Here is a 24,910-nt window from a genome sequence, read left to right on the forward strand (position 1 = left end):
ATTTGGAACCTACTCAGAGAGGATTCACCCAATCAAACGTGAGATTGAGCAGAAAGACTCTTCAGGGATTATAATTAGCAAAGTCATATTTGGAATTCTTTTTTTTTTTTTAATAGAAGAAAGACTATCTAAGAGCAAAAGTCTAGGTTTGAATATGACTTTTTATTTTTTCTAGGTACACAGTTCATCTCCCACCTACATTTCTATTCTTGTTTTCAGAACAATAGCTGGAACATTTTGATAAGTGTGTGGAAGGGAAGAGAGACAGCAGGAAAGTGGAGGAGGGGAGGGGGGACAAGCCTTCATTCCATTAGTATTATCAGGAAATTGATTTAATATGCATCCCGGTCTCTTTAAATAGAGCTTCAAGTTTGAAAGGGACTAAAGACGTGGCTTGCAAGAATCCAAAGCAGATGCAAAGAGAGAAGCACCCACCTCCACACCCACCAAGACCCCTCGCATCAGAAGGGAATACCTAGCATATTACATTATACGACACAGCGTCTAATGACACTTGCTTTGGGTATCTGCCCCCTCGGTTCTGAATTTCAGAAGTAGTCAAGGGGTCATTTTCCCAAAGTATTAGGGCAATCTCAATTCTTTTTTCCTCCCCCATAAGTTTAATGCTAATCAAAGCAGAATGTCTAATCAGTCCAAGATGGTCTGTCAAGTTGAATTATCTGTTTGTCTTTGTATTTACTGTATCTGTCTGTCTACAGTTCTTCGTATCTTTGTGAAGATCAGTTATTGGGGCCTGTGTTTCCTTCTGACTAGAATGGCTACCAGATGATCCTTCCTGGTGATATGTTGATGATTTGCTAATTTATGGCTTTTAAAATCGAGGAATCTGAAAACATCGCTGGGAGTTCAGCCTGCGCATCACGTGGTCCGCGCAAGGAGAGGGCTGAACGGCTTGCTTGTCAAGGGATAGAAGTTTGTGTGAAAAGCAAAGCCTCGGTGACATTTCAACCAGATTGATGTCTGTGATCTAGAAATCATGAATGGCATCCTATAGGAAACACCCCCCATAGGAGTAGACCCCCACGGACCACATCAAGCTGTGCAGAAGGGAGAGGGAGTACTGCCCGCGCTGTGTGTAGAGGGGAAAGGAAAGGAAAGACGTATGGTACCAGGTCCAAGGCAACACCACACGAATTAACCCCACATCCTATTCCCAAGTGCTAGAGTCAGCCCTTATCAGAAAAAGTCCAGATGGAAATGTTATCGTAGGAACACGGTCACCTCTGGGAACCAAGAGGGCAAACTTATGTAAGCTCTGAGTTTGAACTCCCCAACCACTTTGGTGGCCAAATAATGTATAGCTCAAGAGTGCTGTGGCATATTTGGAAATCTCTATGGGTGTGACTACATTTATCCCCAGTGCTTGTGTGTAGCGAGCACACAATAATTACATGTGGGATGATGGTGATGAAGGCAGGACTCACGCTAGCTCTCCTGGGGAGGGCGTAGACTCTGGGGTAGATTAAGTGAGTCTTTGTAAAGAAATACCGTTGACCTTTGAATAAATGGGGGCACCGACCCTCGTGTGGTCAAAAATCTACATGTAACTTTTGACTCCCTCCAGAACTCAACTATTAATAGCCTACTACTGACCCAGAAGCCTTACCAGGAACATAGTCACCTGACACCAATTTCGTAGGTGACATTTATTACGGACTGTGTTCTTATAATAAAATAAGGTAGAGAAAAGAAAATGTTACTAAGAAAATCCCAAAAAAGCGAAAACACATTTACTGTACTGTATTTCTCCCAAACAGTCCGCATGTACATGGACCCACGCCCTTGAAGCCCGTGTTGTTCAAGGATCCACTGCAATGTCTGTCCTGGCACAGTAGCTCCTCTAAGGTGCCAATCCTTTAAAAAACAATAAGTGGTCTCGAACCACAGCGGGCAAAGCTGGAGTGTGGTTGAGAGAATGGAGTGGGACTTCAAGACAGCCAGGCAGGAGGGAATAGAAAGTGGTCTCAGAAAGGAACAAAAGACACACACAGAGAGAAGAGGAGGCAATTTCTGATGTGAGAAGAGGCACAGAATTAAATAAGAACCCAATAATAAGGAATCAGGGAAGACTGCCCTCTCTCAGTTAGTCAGTGAGGACGACTGTATAGGCAAAGCCGAACCTGAGAGGAAAATAGGATTTTAAGACTTAGTCCCGTGAAGGTAGAACCAAAGATGGATGGTTGTAAGAGGGGTTCATGTAATATGAATTTTAAAACTAGGGTGTTGGCTCTCCTTGGCTTAGGAGAACCAGAAGCGGGGGTCAGCAGCCAGGGAACAGGCTCTACCCGGCCCTCCTTTGAAATGGCACCTCCCAGGACTTCTTCAGGGTAACTCATCCCTGTTTGTCTCTACAGCAGAATTTTAGTCTTTTTTGTTTTCATTGTTTGCCACAGGCATTAAAATTTGTACTTGGTGGTTTTGTCATGCATAGCCTGGCACATTGCCTGTGACCTCCTGGTGACCGCAATGACCCTGAGGACAGGTCCACGGGTAGCTTGCTCCCCGCTGAACCCCTCGCACCCAAAACAACCCACACTGTGCCGGGCACGGGGGTACACGGCGAACCTCCACAGACTGAAAAGGATCCGGTAGCCACAATGAAAGGAACAGAGAGGGAGGCAGGAAACAAACTGTGCTCCAGTATTTCTTAGGTCATGAAATTCTTGTTAAATTACTGAATACTTTTTAAAATATGACCACTACATTAAAGAACATAATAAAGTATCTGTTTTCATTTTTACGTAGAAAAGCATGATAAATTCTGCCAACCTCTATGGCGTTAGGGCTCCCACCTACAATCCAGAGATGACAACTCACATTGAAGGCAGAGTCTGCCCTAACTCCCTCCTGAGGGACAGAGGTACCACTCCCACCCAAGGCTCTGAAACAAGCCCAGAGAGTGTACCTAACACAGGACTTTCCAGGAGGGGCTCCTGCTACTCCAAGTCTCACTGACAGTGAAGAGACCACCCCCAGATCAGCCACAGAACCCAGCAGAACAGGTGGATATGTCTGCCAGGGCTGGGAACATTCTTCTCAAGATGCCACTCAGATAGGTTCTGCCGGCGGGGTGGGGGGGGGGTGTCCACACCTGGCAGATCACTACAGTCCGCCATGGCTGGTACCCTAGGAAATGAACTCCCCAGAAAGGGGCTGAAAATGTTGAGACCCACAAACAAGGCACAAATCTCATTTTGGTCCACGATCCCTCCTTCCATCCTTGAGAGCCAGCCCCTCATCGTTACAAATGTACAAGAGATAAACACATTTCTAGTCTCACCAAATGGGAAAAATCAAGGAAGAAATGGTTTTGTCCCCTTTCCACCTTTGGTCCTTGACCCTGGGGGTGGGGGGCAAGACCTTTAGAAGCAATAGGCGAGCATAAGGAAGAGAGAGGCCCATAGTGATACTCGGGCATTTCTCTTCTTCTCCATCATGTGCACAGTGTTGTGCCCCCGCCCCCCATGGGCAGGGGTGGAGGAAAACATACAACCACAGGACCATGGGGTTCAGAACAGAAAGACGTGTCAAGAGATGATTGCTAGAGGCAACACAACCCCATGAAGCAGACTGTCCCTGGGTTCAAATCCCAAATCTATCCTTTATTTGCTGTGTAATATCAGGCAAGTCCCATAATCTCTCTGTTCCTTAATTTCCTTACCCACTGCAAAGGGACATGGTAATGCTTTCTTTATGTGGTTGCTATGAGGATTAAGAAATATGCAAGTTTGTAGGTATCACTACGGTCCAAGAAGGCAGTCTCAAGTCTTGGGGTCATAGTGATTCCCTTTTCATCGGCAAGTATGTGGCATTCCTCTGTCTACATAAAGAAAAGTTCTGAGGGAAGCCATAGCATTTAAGTTCCACGGACAGCTTTCCTATATTGGAACTAAAGTCATATTGGTCTGTGACAATTGCTCCCCCAACCAGAAGGGGGGCCCAGACTCTCCATGAGCCAGGAGACCCTTCCTTCTAGGAGACCTCATTCACTTTCCTGCCCCCCTTTTGCCTTCATCTTGTCCTCTATTATTCATTTCCCTCTCTCTGTATCTTCTCAGCCTTTGGCTACCAGAAACCAGTAGAATAATCCAAACACATCTCATTCTCCCTTTTCCCAAACACCTGACCAAGGACTGCCTCAGTTTGGGGCACCAGAAGCCCATCATGGGAAACACAAGGTCTGGATGGCTCCCCAGCCAGGCCACCTCTAACAGCAGATGGATTCCTCTCTATGGATGATTATTTTTCATGGCCCTTGGCCATATGACCTCGGATCATGATCTTGTCAGTTCTCATAAACTAAGCAGGAGTGGCTGAGTCACACACACAGAGGAAATCTCTGGGGGAAATGGCAAGGGGCTATGGGAGGAAGAAGAAAAAACCGGGATCCCAAAGGCCATGGGAGCCTCACCCCCCTGCTCCCCCACCTCTGAGCAGCTTTGATTTTACATGGAGGAAAAGAGAAGGAGCAATTTGCCCCCTGGGGGATGCAGGCTGGGCTGTAGGCGGTCTACCCTTCTGAATAAAATCTGGGGTCTCAGCCCAAGAGGCCATTTGTCCCCAAGACCTCCAGCCCACAGAGACTGTAGGCATAGGCCACACATTGGACCCCTGATTACTGACACCCAATTCCTATTCTTAGGAGCCCCGATACATCGTAATAAGATAAAGTAGAGAACAGTGGATGCTCACATGTGCACATGTCCTCACATCTACCACTGGCTCTAGAGGTCCTGTGGGAGGTCAAGTGAGGAACATCGATATGAGTGTTGGGAAAAGCCACTCGGGCCCTTGATCCCATGTTGATGGTGAAGATGTCTGGGGATGTGATGTGGATTGTTTACGTTACGCCCAACACATAGATGAAAACCGAAAATGAGGCGCCAACAAAAATCTCCACGTTCTCCAATATCCTGAAATTGGGTGTTGCATAAACAAAACCTTAAACTTCTCTGCCTAATTTTTTGTGTTTTTGGTTTTCTGGTTTTGGGGTTTTTTTTTTCCCCTCTAAATCATCTTTAGATTTCAAAGTTGTACATGTCTGTAGCTTTGGGTCACAAGTTCCCTTAAATTCTTTGACAAGTTAATTGTCAGCGCATCGTTGGAGAGGTCCTTCCTACGTAAAATACGCACACGCAATCCCCTCTATTGTGTATATGTTTTAATTACATTCTGGGCATTCACTTGATGAAACCCTGGGGAGAAGAGTATACGTACGTGCGTCCATAAGTCTAGTGTGTAGATTTTTGCATACACAGAAACATGGGGCAAAGCATGCTATTTTAAGAGTCTGAACTCTATCTTTCAACAAAGTTTAGCTGCTTTCCTTTTGCAAATGCATTTAATTTTATCTGGAAACTTTCTGATGTTAGAAATAGAACAACTGTAGTTTCTCATTATGTTTGCTGCCAGAGTCCATGCTTGCTTGCTCAACTAAAGACCTTATATTGCTAATTACTACCACATGCCCATATCCCAAGCGAAAGAAAACTTATTGATTCTGACAGCCCATTCTCTCAACACTGAATTCCAAATGAAAACTCAAATTTTGGCCAAACATAACATTTCATCAATCTTGTTCTACTGACTGAAAAACAACATCAAACAAAGGGTGCTAATGGCCCTTTATTACTGTTCCTTTCCCAAGCTTATATTTTCTGATGAAAGATCTAAGTGACCAAAGGGCTTCTTTAAACTACTTAGTAATTAGCTTTTGAACCAGGAAACAATGCGTAAAGTAAAATGAACGGTCCCGGTCCGGGCATTGATGACAGGACCTACTCTCTGTCCTCAGGGTCGGGGGACATCGGAGACCCAAAGAGCACATTAAAAGCAAAGTGTGTATTTTCATAAAGGGAGAAGAGAGAAAGCGAAAGAGAAAAAAAAAAAAAACAGGCTAAAAGGCCGTGATAAAAGATGATGGAGACAGACAGAACAAAAGCCACGGGAAGTCTGTGATCTGAAGTCATCAGCCCTCGAGGGTTTGAGTGGAAGTGCCAAGGCGAGAAAGATGACCAGATCGGACCAGGGGCGGGTGAGAGGCCGCTGCTCTGAGGCCCCCTCTGGGGCGCCCACTGACAAAAGCCACCAGTCACCCAGCCCACCCACACTGGACCAGGAAAACTAGTTAGAGAAAAACATTGTACCCGGAGTGAGAGTCAGGATATATGGTCCATGTACACACCGGGGCAACTGACTTTATGGGTTTCTTCGGGGGCTGTGATAAGGAAATGCTGGCTTAGAGCTAGTGGAGTGGGAGGCCATACAGAGAGCCCAGTTCCTCAGAACGCCTTCTGCTTTATGGCGACCTGCTCACACCTTAGAGGCGAAATGGGCAGAGGAGCTGTTTTCCTCTTGGCAATGGGATAAATGACCAATGGGAATCTCTGGACTTATCTGGCCTTTTGGATCCAACCAATGGCCCCAAAATCAGAACAGCTTGGTTCTCATCTCATCCAGGGCTGTTAAGGTAATAGGAAGAGGAGGGCTCCATAAGAGGGAAGGTGGAGGAATGTGCTGCCGGCACGGAAGAGACGCCAACTGGCCTCCGCTCGCCCACTGTCCTTTGTTCCTTTGAAAGGGAACTGGTGTCCTGTGGGCAGTTCAAGAAAATGAGTTTTGGGTTGTTTTTTTGTTTTTGTTTTTGTTTGTTTTGTTTTGTTTTCCCCACCTCCTCATTCTCTGTACGAAGGACTAGACCCCTGAGCTCAGGAGGCTCTGGGATCACCCACGAGAGATGAGATCTGCTTCCTCCAACAGGACAGGAGGAGGCGAGGGGGAAGGGCGGTACTATGGTTTTATTTTCTCTTAAAAAACAAAACAAAAAGAGTTCATCTGAAAACGTGTCCGAGGGGAGAGACCCAGTTCTGCAATCAGAGCTTGTAGGACTGAAAAAACTGTAAGGTCTGTGTGATGAGACTCCTCCTATCTTGATCTGGATGGTAGGTACTGAGCGTGCACGCAGGGACACATCCCTCGAGCTGTGCCTTAACCCTCAAGTGTGCCTCTTACTCTGTGGATGTTTGAACAAAAACAAAAACAACAAAGCTGAGGACCCAAGAAAAAGCTTTAAAAAAAAAAAAAGTGAAGTAAAGAATGGGTGCCACCAGCCCTGCCTGGCGCTCCGGCCAGGGACAGAGAGGCTGAGGCCCCGCTGTCGATAGAGGAGTCAGGCTTCTGGTTGGTGATGAAGGCTTGCAGTGATTCGGAGATTGGTGGAATGACTGGACCACAAAGTGAGCCAGTCCCCCAGAAGAAAGCGCTGAGGTACAGGAAGCCCAACGAAAGCCTCATTGGGAATAGGACCCGTGCTCCAACATGCCACAGATAGAATGTGTCTTGTCCTGAGGAATCTCAACAACGTAATTGTCCCTCTGAGGATAAGCTCGGGGCCTCCTGGCTGAAGAGAATCGTTTTCCTGGCTGCTACAATGCCTTGACGGTAGGCCAGGCGACCTTGACCCTGCCCTCCCTAAGGCCTCCCTGCTGGAGGACAATCCCATGTTACTGCAGCACTAAAATCAAAAACAAACAAACAAAACCCCAAGGATGGCATCACATTCGTCTGGGGAACCAGAATGTAGTCCCTGAGCCTGTTCATAGGAAGAATGAATGAGCTCGGCTTCCTGGAGAGGGGTTAGAACAGAAAATACAGGCCCCGTCATCTAGGATCCCCTTCCAGGAGAAAGGCAGTATGTGTCTCAGATCGACGGGTAGGGAAGAAAGCCACGAACGGTCCCACGTCTGGGTAGGTGGTCCACGGGGGAAAGCTTCCTGGGGTAATTCTGACATCACAGCCCACACAGAATATGGCCCTTCCCTCACAGAAGCTTCTGAGGGAGGGGAGGAGAGAGCAGGATTCCTGCGTCACTGCCAGAGGGGCTCTGGAAAGTCACTCAACCCCATCTCTTCTGATGCAACTGACTTACTTTCTGCCTCCATGTTTGTTAAAAGTCCCGCCGAATTTATTCCGATTCAGGATGAGAGCAGCAATTTCGGGCACGTAGCGGGCAAACATTGCCTACATGCATGAAACAAAGAAAAAAGAGCCAAAAAAAAAAAAATGGCATGCAGAGAGGATTCTACCACAGCGGAGGCAGCAAAACCTCTTGGCATACTTACTTTCTTCCACTAACCGCACTATAGGAGCCCCCGTATTTCTTGCGGTTTCCTATTAATTCTATGATTTCAGGGACGTAGCTGGCAAACATGGCCTGAGGAGAAGACAGGAGACAGAAGAGAGACTGAAAAGACAGGCCAAAGAAAGGGGGTGACCTTTTCAGAAGGGGAGGGGGCTCTAAGATCCGAAAACACAAAAGGGTTAGGACTGCAAAGGTATATACTAATAAAGTGGATTATAAAAATAAAGGCACAAAAAGGGCAAGCTCCTGAAAATACACAGGACAAAACAAACATTAGCCAACCTGGACAACTACCAAAAAAAAAAAAAAATCACAGTCAGAATAAATGCAAGGGAGACAGGAATAAAGAAACTGACATTCAATGTTTCTTGCTGAAAGGAAGTCACTAGAAGGGGTGCATGCTGGTGAAAACACACACTCACACACACATGCACACAAGGGCAGGAGAAGACATTTCTAGTTAAAATTCACAGGAGAATCAACGCCGTTTTGAGCGACGAAAGACAGTAAACACCAAAAGAAGATTAAAATAATACATACACTTTTTCTGTTTAAAAAAAAAATCATCCAAAAGTACAAAAGGTAAATTTAGGAAATCACATAGGAGGACAGAATAGCAAGGAGAAACACAAATCTGCCATGTTTTGTCCAACAAACATTGTGCTTGTGGCTGGATCGGTGGGTCTCGTGACCTGCAGAGACCGCCCCGGCGCGGAGGAAATGCTTGCGCCAGTGGACACACGCACATGTACATTCATATACATTTTGTAAATGTATATGTGCCGTATGCATACAGAACAGAGAGCTGGATATGCATCCTATAAACGCATGTGCAGTGTACACACGTGGAAGCCGTGTGCGAGGGAGGATTCTAATCTCCGCATACACGGCAAAAATCTCAACTTCAAAACGGGCTACCTTGAAAGACAAAATGCAGCAACCGACGTGTTGCCAGAAATCCCCCTTGAACATTACATCACAACCGACCGTTACGACCTGCAAAGGTCAGAAAAGCAAACAGCGAAACTTTCTGATGTGGTCGGGGCAGGGGGACACCCCACGGGTCGCTGCATTGTGGAGCTGGTCGGCTGCTTAGGAAACCGCACTGGGGTCACGCAAGGACATCCCCCTGCAGGAGACCCCTAGGCTTCCGTCCTCCGCGGGGACCCTACTCTTCAGGGCAGGCCCCAGCCACAGTGTTTGTTGGAAGTTAGGGGAGGATCGTGAAGGGTGTGGGGGAGCTCTTGAAACCGCAAACTGTCTAGAGAATGTCCACAGTGTGGATTGGTCGGGGACAGCAGCTATCCTCCCTGAGAACCAGCTGCTGAATTACGTTACCAAGGGACAGACACTCTCACTTAATAAGTGAGCATCCCTTTCTTGAAGACCATTGGGTTTCCTCCTGGTGAAAAGGCTGACCCCGACAAGGGGAGGGCGCCTGGGTCTCTGGGAAACGAGTCTAACATACCTAAGAAACACGCAGGAAAGTCACCATTGCATTTGGGTTTACTTAGCCCGGAGGTAACGCTAAGGTGATCACTTGCTGGTAATGTGGAAACACAGAATCTAAAATACAAAGCTTTAAAGAAATGGATCGTAGAAAATATTAATGACCATAAAAATCGACATCGTAATAAAGAGTTTTTACCAGTCCCCCGAGGATGAAGAAGACCATGAAAAGGCGCCCAAGCGTGGTTTTCGCGTAAACGTCCCCATAGCCAACAGTGGACATGGTGACCATGAGTAAGTAGACACATTCCCAGTACGTGAGAGCCTGGTTGTTCTGGAAATTCTCCCATGGGTCCCCTGAATTCTCCACCTAAAGCAAGGGGACAGGGAAGAGAAAAAATGACATTGTGTGCATAGGATATACCAGGAAACCAAAACCTCTAGCGGCCTCAGCACCAGGCGTCTATGGCCCCGGGTGAGCTTTGCAGCAATGACTCGGAACCTCTGTGCAGGTCACGGAGAAAGTGGGGTGGTAACACACACCTGTCTTCCAGGATGATGGGGCAGAGAAGGGGAAAGAGCAGAGATGAATATCCCTAGTCCAGTTTTCTTCTCATTGTTGAAGATCTGAAGGCAGCATAGTCTGAAAGCATTGCCTCCGGCCACGTTTTACAGCATTACCTTCAAGGAAAGAGCCAGAGAGCCCTGCCCTGACCTTTCTCTGTGAGTTCCTGCTCAGTCTCCGAGGGCCTGGCTCATGTGCTCTGGAGGAAATTCAAGACTCTCCCACCAGGGGCCTTCTCTTTTCATCATTTTGACCAAGGCGATGCCTGGTGGGCTTCGCTCATTCATACCTTAAACCTGAAGCCCCATCAGCATCTCTCAGAGTCGGACTCTGCTCTTCTGGCTTTGCAGAATGTCAGGGATGGCTCTACCCTGCAGAGGGCAAGAATTTCCCCGAGCGCACGAAAGTCGATCTCTTGAGAGTGATTTGCTTTTGCACAACCCCTTAGACTGAGGGTCAGCAAGCTTTGTCTGTAAAGGACCCGATAGTAAATATTTTCAGCTTTGTGCAGCCTACAGATTGATCTCTGTAGCAACAACTCAACTCTGCGGTTGGCGAATCAGCCAGAGGCAATACTTACGCTCAAGGGGGAAGTGCATGAATTGGGAGCCTTTGGTCCCCAGGGATACAGCGCACCCAACTTCACACAACACCTTACCTTTACGTCAATTTGATCCACCAGCAAAGCTGTGAGTGAGGCAAGAGAGACACTCAAGCTACTACTCTCAGGAGAGAGGGAGAGATGCGGCCGGATCTCCAGGTCTTCCCGGGATCTCAGCCCTGCCGTACACCACACGGGCAGTTGCCTGGGACCCACCAGCATGGCCCGTGTGGGCAGCTAGCCCCCAGGCCCCCAATCCACCAAGCCTCTGGTTCTTCCTCGGCAGAAAGTTTCCAAAACCAAAACCTAGCCTCTTTCACACATCACTTCTCGAGCTCAACGCGCCATATTCATGGAGCTTTCCTGGTGGAGCAGAAGCTACTTCCCAAAATGTACGGTGAGCTCACCCCACGGGACTACTGAAGACCAAATACGGTGATGAGGGTATTACCTACGAAGAGTGATTTCAGCCCAGAATTCCATCAGCATAAAAGGGTGGGCGGGGAAGCCCTCAGATCTAGTGACTGAATGAGAGCCCCAGCTTCCATTCCAGGCCTGCCTCCCACGATAATTACATAAATCCCAATGATGGGAGGTGACTAAGGGCACCTTCCTCCCCTTAACACAGATAGAGGCTTAGTAAAGGGAAGGCACATTTATTTATTCAAAACTTCAGAGTGAGATGAGGCTCCTTCCAGTTTTAACAGTTTGTGCTTGTGCAAAACACACTTCCAACAAAAGCTGTGGTCCCTAAAAGCAGGAATAAAGGTCTTCCTTGAGGAGGTGCGAATAACTTGACTTAATAATGGATGCCTTTTAAAGAATCATTAATTTAGAAGAATTAACATTTTGGAGATACAAAATAACTTAACAAGTAATCAGGCAAAAGAATCAGAGGTGGCTTTTTGTAAGGGGGAAGCGGAGAGAAACTGAGGGATCTGAATTTGTTGTTTATTAAGAGATGTGGGTCAAACGCCCAACCTTGTCGTGAAGACCTTTTCAAGTGTTGGCTGAGGACGCACTGCCATCTTGTGGCTTACTGGGGTTACTGCAGACAGGGTGAAAAATCCACCAAACCAGTGAACTGAAAAACGCAGGTTAATGAAGCGAACATCATTCACCATTTGGAACTAGTTTAAGGTAAAAGGGTTGGAAACCCAGACAATGGTGCAGTTGCTTCTCCTGCTCCTACATTCTGCAGCGAAGCTGAAGCGTCCTTCAGAGAGAAAAATTTAAGTCATAAAATGACACAGGGATGGACTGACTGCAGAAAAGCCAGAGCTGAAGCCTCATCAACGATACTTACCAAATGGATGAAGCCCGCTGCTGTTAGCCATGTGCTGATAAATATGGAGAGCAGATTCACCAGCTTGATGGAATTACTGTGCAAAAGAGACAACAAGCAAAATCCCCAAGTTACAAGAGAAGACCATGTCTGGGCTGCCTTCCAGAGTGACAGCAATCTTTAAAGGGCAGGCCGCCCACCTCTAGTCCCCAGTGCTTCCTCCATCATAAAGGAAGGTCCTGGAAGATCCTGCATTGGTAGGTAGGGGCACGGCCTACCTACCGTGAACATGACATCTGGGCCATGAAAATGGGTTTAATTTTTCTTTAATTAAATTTTATTTTGAAAATTTTTATGTCTACAGAAATATAGAAAGAACAGTATAATAAACACTTCTTCTAGAGTGAGCAATTAATATTTTGGACATTTTGTTTGTATTTTTTTTCTCTTTTTCTATTCTTTTTTTTTTTTTTGGCTGTATCATTTACAAATACAATGTAGATAGCATGACGTAACCCTTAAATACTTCAGCATTTAACACCTAAGAAGGACACCATGCAACACACTCTACAGTTGTCATGCCCAAGAAAATTCATGTGAATTCAGGAATGTCATCTAAAATACACTCTTTCTTTAGAATTCTCCCTGAAATTGTTTAGTGATATTTTGATTTTTTTTTATCCTGATACGGGAACCAGTCGAGATTCAGAATTGCATTTCATTATTATGCTGCTTTCTTTATTCCAGGGGTCAGGAAACTTTTTCTATAAAGGGACAGACGGTAAATCTTTTAGGCTTTGCCAGTCACAGAGTCTAAGTCACTAGAGTCTAAGCACCCTGAAAGCAGAGGCCTTGTCTGCCTGGATCCGTTTACAGTGAGTGCCTGGCACACAGTAGGGCCTTTATGCATAAATCCTGAGTGGACTGGTCCCTCCTCCCCCTGCACTCTTCCCTCTTGGCTTCACCCTATTCACTCCCGCTGGGGTCTAGCTCCTTGAACAGTGTTGTTGGCAGGTCACTTCCCTATCCAAAGGCTCCCTGTTGACTAAAATGTTATTTCCAAACTCCTTCCCTCCTCAACACCTGCTCAAGTTTCAGGTTCACCTACCACTTCTTCAACATCAACTCTTGAAACCTCCATCACAGCCAAACGTGGGACCTCCGTCCGTTTATTCTACGGCCAAAGATGGTCCTTCCTATCTTTGCAAACATTTCCCTTTCTTCAGAGCCTGATTCAATCCCCACATCCTTGTTAAAGTCGCCCCCGCACGTGGGATACCAAGGGACTCCTCCTGGCTCTTACTTCTGGCCACTCACTGGTAATCAACCCCATTGTCCAAACACAACTTTTGTAATGTTGTTTTAGATGGCTGTCTGTCTCTCATGTTCCTGGCTGTATCTTGCGGAAACAGACTCTATTTTCTACCTCTTTTAGTCTCTCTGTAGCGACAGAATGCCACCCCCGGGTGGTTCTGTCCATCATTCTTGACTGATTGTTCTCTGCCCTCTCCTACTTCTTTCTCATGTGGAACCCATGATTTAAATCCCAAGAGTTTCAAGGATATAGTAACAGTAATAAACAGCAATGGTTCACACTGCTCACTCTTCTAAGTACTTCCGGTGTATTCCCTCCTCTACTGTTCATGATGACTCTGTGACGTCACCCACACAGGAAGTAGTGAGTTGGAATGTGAGCCAGGGCACTTTGACCAGAGTGCACCCTCTTAGGTACTACAAAGTCCTCTTGGTCCCTGGCCTACAGAGTCATAGACTGGTGTCCGTCAGAGTCTTCCCTGGTCTGTCCCTGTGCCCCATGCACAGGATAGGAAAAGCTCAGAAAGAGCTGTCCCAAGGAGGAGAGAGACTCTCTTGGACATATTGATGAAACTCTTGAACTTCACAAAAAAAGAATGGAAAAGAAAAATTCTGGTAACTACATCTATCCTGGGGTCACTATGTGGAGGAAGGCAGGAGGGGGCTGCAGTCCAGGGTAGCCCAGGGGTTGAAGGAAGAGCCCCTCAGTGGAGGTCAGATGAGCAGTTCCAGAACAGGGGACGAGGCTAGAGCCCAGCTTGCCTTTTTCTTCAATTATCTTTTCTTCACAGAATTGAGCAGAGCAGCCCTTGGTCTCAGTTTTTTCTAGAGTTGGTTCTGACAACTCCAAGAAAATAGAGCCAAATATTTTAAAAATTTGTTTGATACTGATCTTTTGAAATGTGTGTAATGACTTCCTTCTGGTTCAAAAACAGAAAAACAATAAAAATGTCCACTCCATCATTCTTACTCATCTTGACAGTTGCCAGATTATAAAAGTTGCCTATAAAAATTGCCAATATTTATTGAGTCCCTATTATATGTGCTAGGCATCGTGTTAAATTCTTCGTTCTGCTCAGATTTTTACCATTCTACCTTTTGATGCAGGTACTATCACTGTTCCCGCTAACCAAATAAAAAAACTGAGGCTTGGTATACTTAAGCAGTTTGTCGGAGAAGACACGGTTGGTAGGCAGTGGGATTAATATTCGAACCAGCCCTGTCTGACCCAAACCCTATAATATAATCCCAATGTAATAATTGGGAGAAGCTGCACAGGGTTCTGTGTCTATTGCTCTTGGGTTTCCCACATCCCTTCCTCAAGGATAGCCCCGTTCTCAGCCTCTGACCTGGGTGTCACTCAAAGTCTCCCACTTCCCCTACCTGGGTGGCTTGAACCACATAGGCCAACTGGAGAAGCTCTCGGCTCTAAATGGCTATGAAGTAGAGTTTATCGGAAGCAATTTTTTTTAAAGATTTTATTTATTTATTTGACAGACAGAGATCACAAGTAGGCAGAGAGGCAGGCAGAGAGAGAGAGGAGGAAGCAGGCTCCCTGCTGAGCAGAGAGCCCAATGTGGGGCTCGATCCCAGGACCCTGGGATCATGACCTGCCGAAGGCAGAGGCTTTAACCTACTGAGCCACCCAGGCGCCCCTATCGGAAGCATTTTTAAGGAATGGAGTGGGAGAGAAAGAATCTGACTCCTTCTGAGATTCAGGTGCAAAAAAAGTATAAGTCTGGGGCTCTGGAAGGCCATCTGCCCTAGAGAAAGCCTGCCTTGGAACGTGACCTGGAAGGGATAAAGAGAAAAGCAGAATCCTGATGGGAGACTTTGAACCCCTGGATCTAGACATGTCTATTCTGTCTTGAATCCCCATCATTATCAAGGCTGGTTCAAAGTAGAGTCTGTCCCTCACAATTAAAGCCATCTGCTCACGACGGGAGGGGTAAAATCCAAATTGTTCTCGGAGAATCTAACAATTGATCGAGTCTGTAAAGTAGGTCTGGGACCATTTCTACCTAAGAAAAGAGGGTGGATCCTGTACCACCACCAACTGCTCAGCAGGATGCTTAGTTCCATGGCTCTGCAGGTTCTGGATGGACCTGGCATTTACAAGGACAAGCACAGATCTGCTAAACCCTGGCCTTTGTCTCTCTTCCCAGATGTTACCATGGGTCATGCAACCATCTCTAGGTAGTTTCTAAAGCTGTGAATGGAAATCACCAATTCACCAAAATAATGTTTAAAATCTTCTATTTCAGCCTCTCCTGAGAGCATAGAGATACCAGAATTCTTGCCTTTCTGTTCCCTAGAGCAGCCTGTCAACCCCAGAGGCCGACTCACTGGACTTCCAGAGCATTCTCGCTCTAGAAAAACAAGCCCCCACCTCTCCCACCCAGAGACTGTCAGAGTAGAAATAAAATGTATGGATCTAGGGCATCCACCCAATGAGCTATCAGAAGCAGAAACTCTGATAGCCAGAGAACCCCAGTTCATTGTTGCAGCTGGAACATCAACTAGTTTCTCAGTAGGAAAGCAAACTCGGGCACACTCCTCTACTTTGTGAGTCCTCCAAGGTGTGAGCTAACACGGGAGAGGGAGAAGCAGATGAGGAACAGGTGGCCTCTCAGAGAAGCATGTACATATGGTCCCCGACTTCACAAGCATTCAACTTATACCATTCTCGGTGTGAAAGCCACATGCCTTCAGAGACACGAGATTTTGTGTTTTGAATTTTGGTCTTTTCCCAGACTAGCGATAGGCAGCATGACTTCTCTTGCGACCCTGGGCAGTGGCAGTGAGCTGCAGCCCCCAGTCAGCCACATGACCACCAGAGCCCAAAACCGACACACAACCGCTGGTTTTCACTTCTGGTACAGTATTCAGTAAGTTACGTGAGATAATCAGCAGTTGATTATTTAAGAGGCTTTGAGTTAGATGGTTTGGCCCAGGTGTGGGCCAATTTAAGTGCTCTGAGCACATTTAAGGTAGGCTAGGCTAAGCTACAATGTTCCAGACATCAGGTGCAACAAGTGCATCTTTGACTTGGGGTATTTCCAACTTACAATGGGTTCATCCAGATGTGACCCCATTGTACGTCAAAGAAAATCCATGTTGTTCATTTTCCAAAAGGATAATTAAATACCAAGCTGGTTCGCCTGCACACTCCCAGATCCTTGGAACCCGAACAAAGCAGTGCCTAACCAATCACCATACGGAGCCCTCTTTTTTTTTTTTTTTTATTTATTTATTTGACAGACAGAGATCACAAGTAGGCAGAGAGGCAGGCAGAGAGAGAGGAGGAAGCAGGCTCCCTGCGGAGTAGGGAGCCTGATGCAGGGCTCGATCCCAGGACCCTGGGATTATGACCTGAGCCGAAAGCAGAGGCTTTAACCCACTGAGCCATCCTGGCGCCCCCGGAGCCCTCTTGAGATATTAAAATTATTGTAGCCTCTGAGCCTCTTGGTGCTTTGGAAAAACAACCTAAATACGATGATTGTTAATTTCTAAATGACTGTCATAATGCTATTAATAGTGCTTAAGGGAATTCTTGCTGTGCGTAGAACGGTTCATCATTGTCGCGGAAAGTGTCCATATTCAACACTGAAACCTGATTATTTTTATGGCATTAACATCATTACAGATTGCTAGCACCAGGAATTTGCTTTCCAAATTAAACTGTACAACCAATCATCTAAAAGCCCTGTGAAAAGGATGCAAGATTAAGTCTTAGTGGACTTTCTCTCTACTCTGAAATTTGAACCTTACCAGGTCACACAGGGCTCCTTGGGAGGAGGGAGAGGGTAGCAGGGTTAAGTTTGTGTATTCTGTATGGCAAAGGGGTCACTGGAAATAGGCATAGGTTTGTAACCAAGGTCACGGGTCTGAGCCAAACGCGAACTTCCCAGTGGTTAGAATAGTTAGAATATTGGAACCATTCACACTTAAGCCCCTTTCTCTTGCCTTGAGGGAAGAATGGACTCGGGGGCCTTGTCATGAGAACCTAACTCATCTAAAGGAGAAGTGAGAGGGGAAAATCAGAGGGGGAGACAAACCATGAGAGACTGTGGACTCTGAGAAACAAACTGAGGGTTTTGGAGGGGAGGGCAGTAGTGCGTTGGGTGAGCCTGGCGGTGGGTATTAAGGAGGGCACGTATTGTATGGAGCACTGGGTGTGGTGCATAAACAATGAATTTTGGAACACTGAAAAAAATTAAATTAAATTTTAAAAAAAGAAAAAAATCATTTTTATGTTGTCTGCAATCATTTCTGGGTCCCCAACTCATGAGTTCTCAATAGTCATTAGAGAAATTTACATGACTGGATACAGTGAATGCTCAGATATCTTTCTGTTCCTGCAGATGGGAGATCTTTCCAGGACCACGCACATGCTGGAAGAGAGAAAGTCTGTCTCTTTCTGAAAGCATAGCGACAAACCCAGAGCTAGCGTGCGCTGTCTTTGCCCTCACTGTATTTATTAAGACACGTTCTGGTTAACACTGAAAAATGTCATTCACTTTCTACAAAACAGGGCAAATCTGTCCCTGCTCGGCTTGTCCACTGTTTTCCTCCTTTGTGGCTGAGTGCACAGCCAGGTGTCAGTGGCTTTATTTTGTTTTATTGTTACCTCTGCTGGACAGATGCAAGGTATCCACCCCCGAAAAGTCAACTCGTGAGACCACACTGAGATGACTGGGCTGAACTATAAGCAAAATCAAGTTCTGTCCCTTCTACCCCTTACCTACCTCTCCACCCCTCTTCCTGCTCTCCACCCTGAGCTGCACGGCTCAGGGCCATTTCCTGGTACCACGTGCTTGGACAACTGCCCCAAATGGTCTAATGGTCTCCAGTTTTAGATGCCTCAAACCCATCATACAATTGGTGAACTAGTCGATCTTTCTAAAACATAAATTTGACCACATTCCTGTCCTACTTAAACCCTTCAGTGATCCCCTCTCACTGTCCGAGTTAAATCTGTGAAGCCCAGGAGCCTTCACGGTGTGGCCTTCACCTGGACAACCCCACCATAATGAACCCATCTCCATAATGAACACACTTTTTAAAGAACTTAACCTTGGAGACGTTTCCAAGGTCATATTTGTAGTACCATGATTTTAGTTCTCTAAATGCCCTCCCCAAATGTGTGGGCTAAGTAAACAACAGTGCACATGCACCATAGAATAGTCTGAGGGAAATAAAAGTGACATGGGAGAATGCTCGTAATGTTTGTCTCAATCACAGGTGGGGGGTGGGGAAGTTACACTTTATGCTTTTCTAGATCTTATCAGAGAGCACAGGGTGGGGAGGGACAGCGGGCAGGGAGGGGCGGATCCCAAGCAGGCTCCCCACCCAGTGTAGAGCCTGGGGTCATTCCCACAGGGCTCAATCCCACAACCCTAAGATCATGATCTGAGCTGAAATCAAGAGTTGGACGCTTAACCACTTATTAACCGAATGAGCCACCCACGAGGCCCGAGCACAGTCTACTTTAATAATTAGTAAGGCCACTGTCTTTTGAAACAAATTGTTGGCTGTCCCCTGTTTTCATCATCAACATATACACATCAAGTGAGACGCAGAATGACAGCCTTTAAAACCGAGCTCCTTATTTTGCTCTGGTGCAGAATAACTACACACCCTCTCCTCGGTGAGTCTGCTCGCCAGGGAGCAGGGTCACTGATGCACTGCCAAAAACTTGGACAAAGACATGGAGGGGACTCTGTTCCCTTCAACAGGCCATTTTCCAGACATGGAGAAGGTAGCCACTACCCCTCCCCCCATTAGCTGGCAGTTTAAAGAATGGCCCTGATGCTGTCCCATCACTGTGACTTGTTTCTTTCATCTGTGTTTTCTCTGTCATCCTGTTCACTCTGGTTTCCTTTGCTGCCCACTTAGTTCTCTCTCTCTCCCCCATATACTTCTTTGCTCTGTTTCTTCCAGCTCTTTGCCAAGCAAAGCAGCCAAAGGACAGAAAATGAAACTGCAATTTCAAGCCATTATTTCAAATCACATTTGCAACGTCTCTGTCCCTTCCTAATGCCACAGATCAGTGGGGGCCACCTGAGAAAGCCAGACAAAATCCCCCTAAAGGCGATTCCAGGGCTGCACCCACGCTCCTGGAAGGTCACCGTGAACACAGCAGAGTATAGAGGAGTCACCAGGAAATAAGCTCTGCGTCCAAAGCCCTATAAAAACCAAGGCTTCCTCTTCTCAGCATCAGAGCCTTCAGGATCTGGGCTCAGGGATCCACAGAGGGAAGAAGCTGAGATTAGCCAGGCATCCAAAGAGAGAAGGGGCTCACAGAGTTGATGTAAAGGCTCTACAATTAAGTCACGTTTCTTACAATTAAGAACTTTTTTAAGTTTTATTTTAAGTCCTTCCAATTCAGTCAAGTTTCCTTCTGTGCCTGGGATCTGGCCCTAGCCTGCCCTCCTAACGTCATCTTTGTTTTCCTGGCACAAAGCCCCCAGTATCCAAGAGCACAGGCAGGATTACTCAAAGAGCCCCCAAGGAACCATTTCTCTCACCTGTGTGCTTTTGTCACTTCAGTGATTGGAGGTTTCTGGCCCTCACCTGCCCAAGCCCAGCCTTACTTGGATAACACTCAGAAGCTCACCTAAGACAACCCCTTTTCCTTAAGAAGAGCCTTGACCAGCCCATACTCATGTCAAGCCTGATGTCATTCCTCTCCTCTGTACCTCACCGCCACCCCCCCCCCGCCCGGTATACTTGTGTTCCAGCACCAGCCCACCACAGGTCTTGCTGGCTCTCCCTCCTCTTGTACTCTCTGAGAGCAGGATGCTACCCTGGTCCCCTGCTTGGCTTCTGGTACGAATGGACACTCAATTCAGGCTTGTTGAATTAACTCAATCACCCACACATGCACCAGGAACCGACACAACCCAAGTTGTGGGGTTATGCTCAAAACCGCCTCTACCATAGAAAGAGTTGAACTGAGTGGGAAAGTAGGGTGCTAGGGAAATGCTGTTTGGACCTCCAGAGAGCAGACCCCCAGCAGCCTGTCACTCTGGGACTCCTCCCTAAGACTGCCCTCCCCCAACTTGCCCTAGCTGGCTGCTTCGGCTCTCTCCCCTGTGCTCAAGGAGAATGAAACAGCCTAACTGTGGGGTTATCGGTCAGCATGTTGGTGCTATTTCCTGCACCTAAAGGAGAGGAAGCTTCTCCAAGGAATGGGAAATTGATGGGTCTCTTCACAAAAGTCCAAGGAAAGATATTTTATTCACCTGGCTTATAGTCTTCCCAAGTCCAAAAACGATCCATACAGAATGCAAGAAAAACAAGAATACAGTTTTCTTTCCACGTTATTCCTTGGAGTCACGGCACATTCTTAAAACACTGGTGTCAGAGAATTAAAAGCCCCCGAATTTATGGTGTACACACAAACCAGGGAACAAGGGGCGTTACAGCATGTTCGCGAATGTGGTTAACTCCACATAGCCTTCCCCACCAGAAAAAACAAGTGTCTCTTAAATACATTTCCTGCACATGGCCCTGGGTACACACTGGTTCTACCCTAAAAAATACAGTTTAGCAGGGCAAAATATAAAAAAATATAGTTTCGCAGGTAAGCATCAGGGTCACTAGCTTATCCATACTTCTAATTTCAGGAGTAGAGTCCATTGCCCCCAAGACCCATAAAAAATTAGAAGGAACCAAAAAAGGTTACTGTCACTCAGAAGAAATACAAAAAGTAACAATATTCACTCTATCTTAGGCATACTACATACTATTAAATGGAACATCAATAAACACTCATACCAGGGTAATGTAAGTGCAGAGTAGTGGGGACCTGCTTAGAGAGGACTCCTATTGTGGTTAATGCTCCTTTGCTTTTTACCTTGGATAACAGGAAGTGGATTTACCCCACATGCGCATGAAGAGTTGGTGAGAAGACACCAGTGTGGAATTAAAAAAAATTAAAAAATAAAAAATAAATAAACAAACAAAACATGCAAACCCCAAAGATGGAGGCCAAAGACCTGCCGCATGTGTCGGCTGTGACAGGTTTGGAAAGCTGAGTCCCAGCCTCGGGGACTGGGAAAACAAGGCTCACTCCAAGGCCCCCGAAATGCAGGTGTATTAATTATAAATCACAAAATCCAGAAGTGTCCTGTTTTTAATCATTTATCAAACACGTCAACCTCAGAGGAAATGGAACATTAGCAGTGAGCTTCTTAAAGTGTAATTTCCTACAAGAGAAATTTATGGCCTATACTTATTCTCCATTAGAGGACGTCTAACCTCTTTTATTAGTTTATTCATCAAGGCAGCCTGGTTTCGGGCCAGCTCTGCAAACCCGCAGGTCATCTGGAAAGGGGTCTCTGGGGAATTTTTCCTCCTGGTCCAGTAGTGTTTTCCAGATCATAACACAGTTAACAGAAGTAGTCATGATACATTCGGCGGGAGGTTTTAGGTATTCCCCAAAAGGCAATTCACAGAGCAAGCCCCAGGGACTACCGTGGCTATAAAGTGAACATCTAAAATGTACTTTGAAATGAAATGATTTTCTGTTTGCCGTATGAGGCTTGTGATTGCCTCTCAAAGAGCACTGCTTCCATTGCTTTTACGTTCAGGTTCAATTTCTTATTTAGTGATGTAATAAAGGGGCGATTTAGAACCCGCAAGCAAGGACTTCCCAATCAGTGAGTTGCTCGATCTCTCATCCACTGGGCACTGTCTCTCCAGGATGCTGTGGCCTATTTCCAAGCAACCTGCACAGCCCCCCAAAACTGTCTCCTTCCCCACATGCACAGCTATTTCTCTGTTCACCAGACAGTCCCCAGCCCTGCAGAAGAGAGCAATCCGAGCCCTACTCTGTGCCTTCTCCAGACCTCTGTGCGAGATCACTCTTTCTGAGACTAACAGAACTCTCAGCTTGCGGTGATGAAAACAAAAACACCCGATATGTACAAACTGGTGTGGGGGGCCAGAACGAGGGGGAAAAAAAATGTGAATAAGGACATCTTACCTTGTTTTAAGGATATTCAGAAACTGCAAAATTTCTGAAAACTGTATCAGTCTGAGAGCTCTTAAAAATCTCAAACCTGGAAAGAGAAATGAAATAGAGACACATTATTCTCACTGCGTGGTTTTAATGTTCACACTCAGCCGTTTGATCTACAGCTGCCAGGGTCGAAGGGATCTGAAGTTCTTACAGACGATTAAACCATCCTGTACCTTGGTCATAGTCCTTCATTCGGATTCTTGACTGGTTTAATCCCTGCTGGTAAACTTTCTCATTAAAGGAGGCCTGTTTTGAGCCCCCGCAGAGAAAGGTCCGGTGGGGAAAGCCCCGTTAAACGAGGCTTCTCCTTTGCTCATCTCAGATTTAAAGCACTGTTCCCAAGTTGCCTACTCTTTTGAGAGGATTTTGTCTCTGAAAAACACTGGGAATGGGGCCAGGTAACCTTTATGCTAAGAGCAGATTACAAACAAATCGGATAACCTGATGTCTTTGATTTCTTTTTTTTTTAAACTTTATCTTCACCTGATAAAATGAAGAGTAAAGGCTACAGTGTGATCCATTTTCTAGATCCATTTTCTCAATTTCTCCCCCAATCAAAAAAAAAAAAAAAGTCAAATTGGTAAGATCTCACACCTCATAACTTCAGGATCCAAAACATATATATTTCCGCTTTTACTAAGCATCAAGATAAATGCCTGTCCTTTCTAAATTGGCAACCTCTGCTGAATGGAAACCAAGAGCCAGCATTTCTAGACAGCAGAAGAGGGACAGGTACCAGGAAGGAAGATACCATCCAGGATTAGAGAAAATATAAATTATTGTTGTGTTTTAATAGCCTGGAGTAAAATATATTTCGTTGAAATCAAATTCATGAGTCAAAAACATTCTGAGTCACTCATGGGGTTTTCATGCTTGGCCATCATGTAAGAGAATTACTGAAAAAATGCTGATTATCACAGCTTTGAGAGAGTTTCAATATCACACACTTTGCTAAGGGGATTTTCTTGTACAGATTTTCCGAAAGCATTTTGTCGAGTGCCCCCACATGCCAAGTGCAGTACTAAGCCCAAGGTGGGCTAAATTGTTGACAGGCAGCTCTTGGCTGATGGGTGAGACTTTTTTCTGCCCCCATATGTGAGGCAGGAAGCAGTGGGAAGAGTCACTGCAATGAGTCAAGGAAAGTAGACAGATGCGAAGTTTTCCACTCTATGGCTCCACTTTGGGCCCGGTTAGATTTCGCCCTGTTCAAGCATTAGGGGACAAGGAAGGACTAACGCAAAGCCCAGGAGGGGGGAAAAAATCCTATTGCACAAGAGGAAGAAAGGGATAATAGCTCAAAAGGGAAATTTCTCATCTAAAAGGGATTTACCTTCATGAACAGAAGATTTTCTCAGAAGACGCTGGCCTTCTATGCCAAATGATATTTATATTACTTTTATTAAACCAGAAAGTGCAGAGATGAGAGGGGATGTTGATGAACTGAAGGCCCAGGAGCCGAAACACAGTCCTAACAGAACTGATGAAAGGTTCACTTAACGCAGCCGAACGCTGCAGAGAACAAACCTGAGAAATAATCCCAGAACACAGAGAACATAAGGAAAAGGGAGAAAAAAGGATGAAATCTAAGAAAATGGAAATGGAGGGGAGATCACAGAAATCCAGCTTATGAATAAAACATGTTCCAAAAGGAAGTACAAACAACCTGTAGATCCTAAGTAATGGGCGGGACATAATTGAAAAGAACTTTCTAGAAAGGGAAAAAGGACTGGAGAGTAAGAGCCAAAATGAATGACCAGCTCTTAGAAACTCACGTCCAGAGTCTTTTCTTCAAATTTTAAGTATGAACATAAATTAAAAAACAAAGTGTCAGGGTGGGGAGAGGGTCACCATGAACACCACAAAGACAACACGATGTGATAGTAGATATAAATGACAATGGGCAACACTCAGACTCTTAAGACAAGGAGAATTTGGCCCAAGACTTTTATGCCTGTCAAGCACTTGTTCAACAATAAAAATAAAAACAAAAAATGTCTTCAAAAGCCCAGGACCTCCCAGAAAATATATTGCTTGTGCAAAATATTTTCAAAGTTCTCAAGCCTTATTAAATCAGAATTGAGTGGCAGAGGCTGGGAGGTATACTTGTAATAAACTCTACTGTTGATCCTAAGCATCCAGCCCAACCGGATGGCTGGTCTCAGTCCAGCATCATCAGCACACACTGCTGGGAGATAAAGTGACACATTGAGAAATTTGAGATAGAAGACTAGCAGCACTGAAACCAGTAAGGACACAGAAGGATGTTTTAGTGTCATATTAGCTGCTAATTGCTTCAGCCTAAAAATCCAGTGTATGCATATATACGCACATATATATCTCATATACAATATATAACACATTACATATGTAGTATATATGGTACATATATTACATATATAGTATATATGTAAATATATATTTATGTATATATATATATTTGCATATATTTTTCTTCATTTATGGAAACAAAAATAGAAAACAAACTTTGAACTGGATTTCTTTCTTTT

At 45.6% G+C, this 24,910-nt stretch overlaps 1 protein-coding gene across 25 annotated transcripts in view; it reads right to left on the reverse strand.

The window, feature by feature from the left end:
* The window catches only part of KCNMA1 (potassium calcium-activated channel subfamily M alpha 1), a 730,733-nt gene that overhangs the window by 223,149 nt on the left and 482,674 nt on the right, over positions 1-24,910 (reverse strand). For all 25 annotated transcript variants that reach the window (XM_045083539.1, XM_045083521.1, XM_045083540.1 and 22 more), the window contains exons 6-9: positions 22,368-22,443; positions 12,083-12,158; positions 9,810-9,980; positions 8,142-8,233 (exon numbers count right to left, since the gene is read on the reverse strand). In XM_045083539.1, coding sequence (XP_044939474.1) covers positions 8,142-8,233; positions 9,810-9,980; positions 12,083-12,158; positions 22,368-22,443 — 415 coding nt within the window. The remainder of the gene's footprint in view (positions 1-8,141; positions 8,234-9,809; positions 9,981-12,082; positions 12,159-22,367; positions 22,444-24,910) is intronic.

The sequence above is a fragment of the Mustela putorius genome, unplaced genomic scaffold (assembly GCF_011764305.1).
Source record: "Mustela putorius furo isolate JIRA1106 unplaced genomic scaffold, ASM1176430v1.1 tig00000698_pilon_pilon_pilon, whole genome shotgun sequence".
Lineage (NCBI taxonomy): Eukaryota > Metazoa > Chordata > Mammalia > Carnivora > Mustelidae > Mustela > Mustela putorius.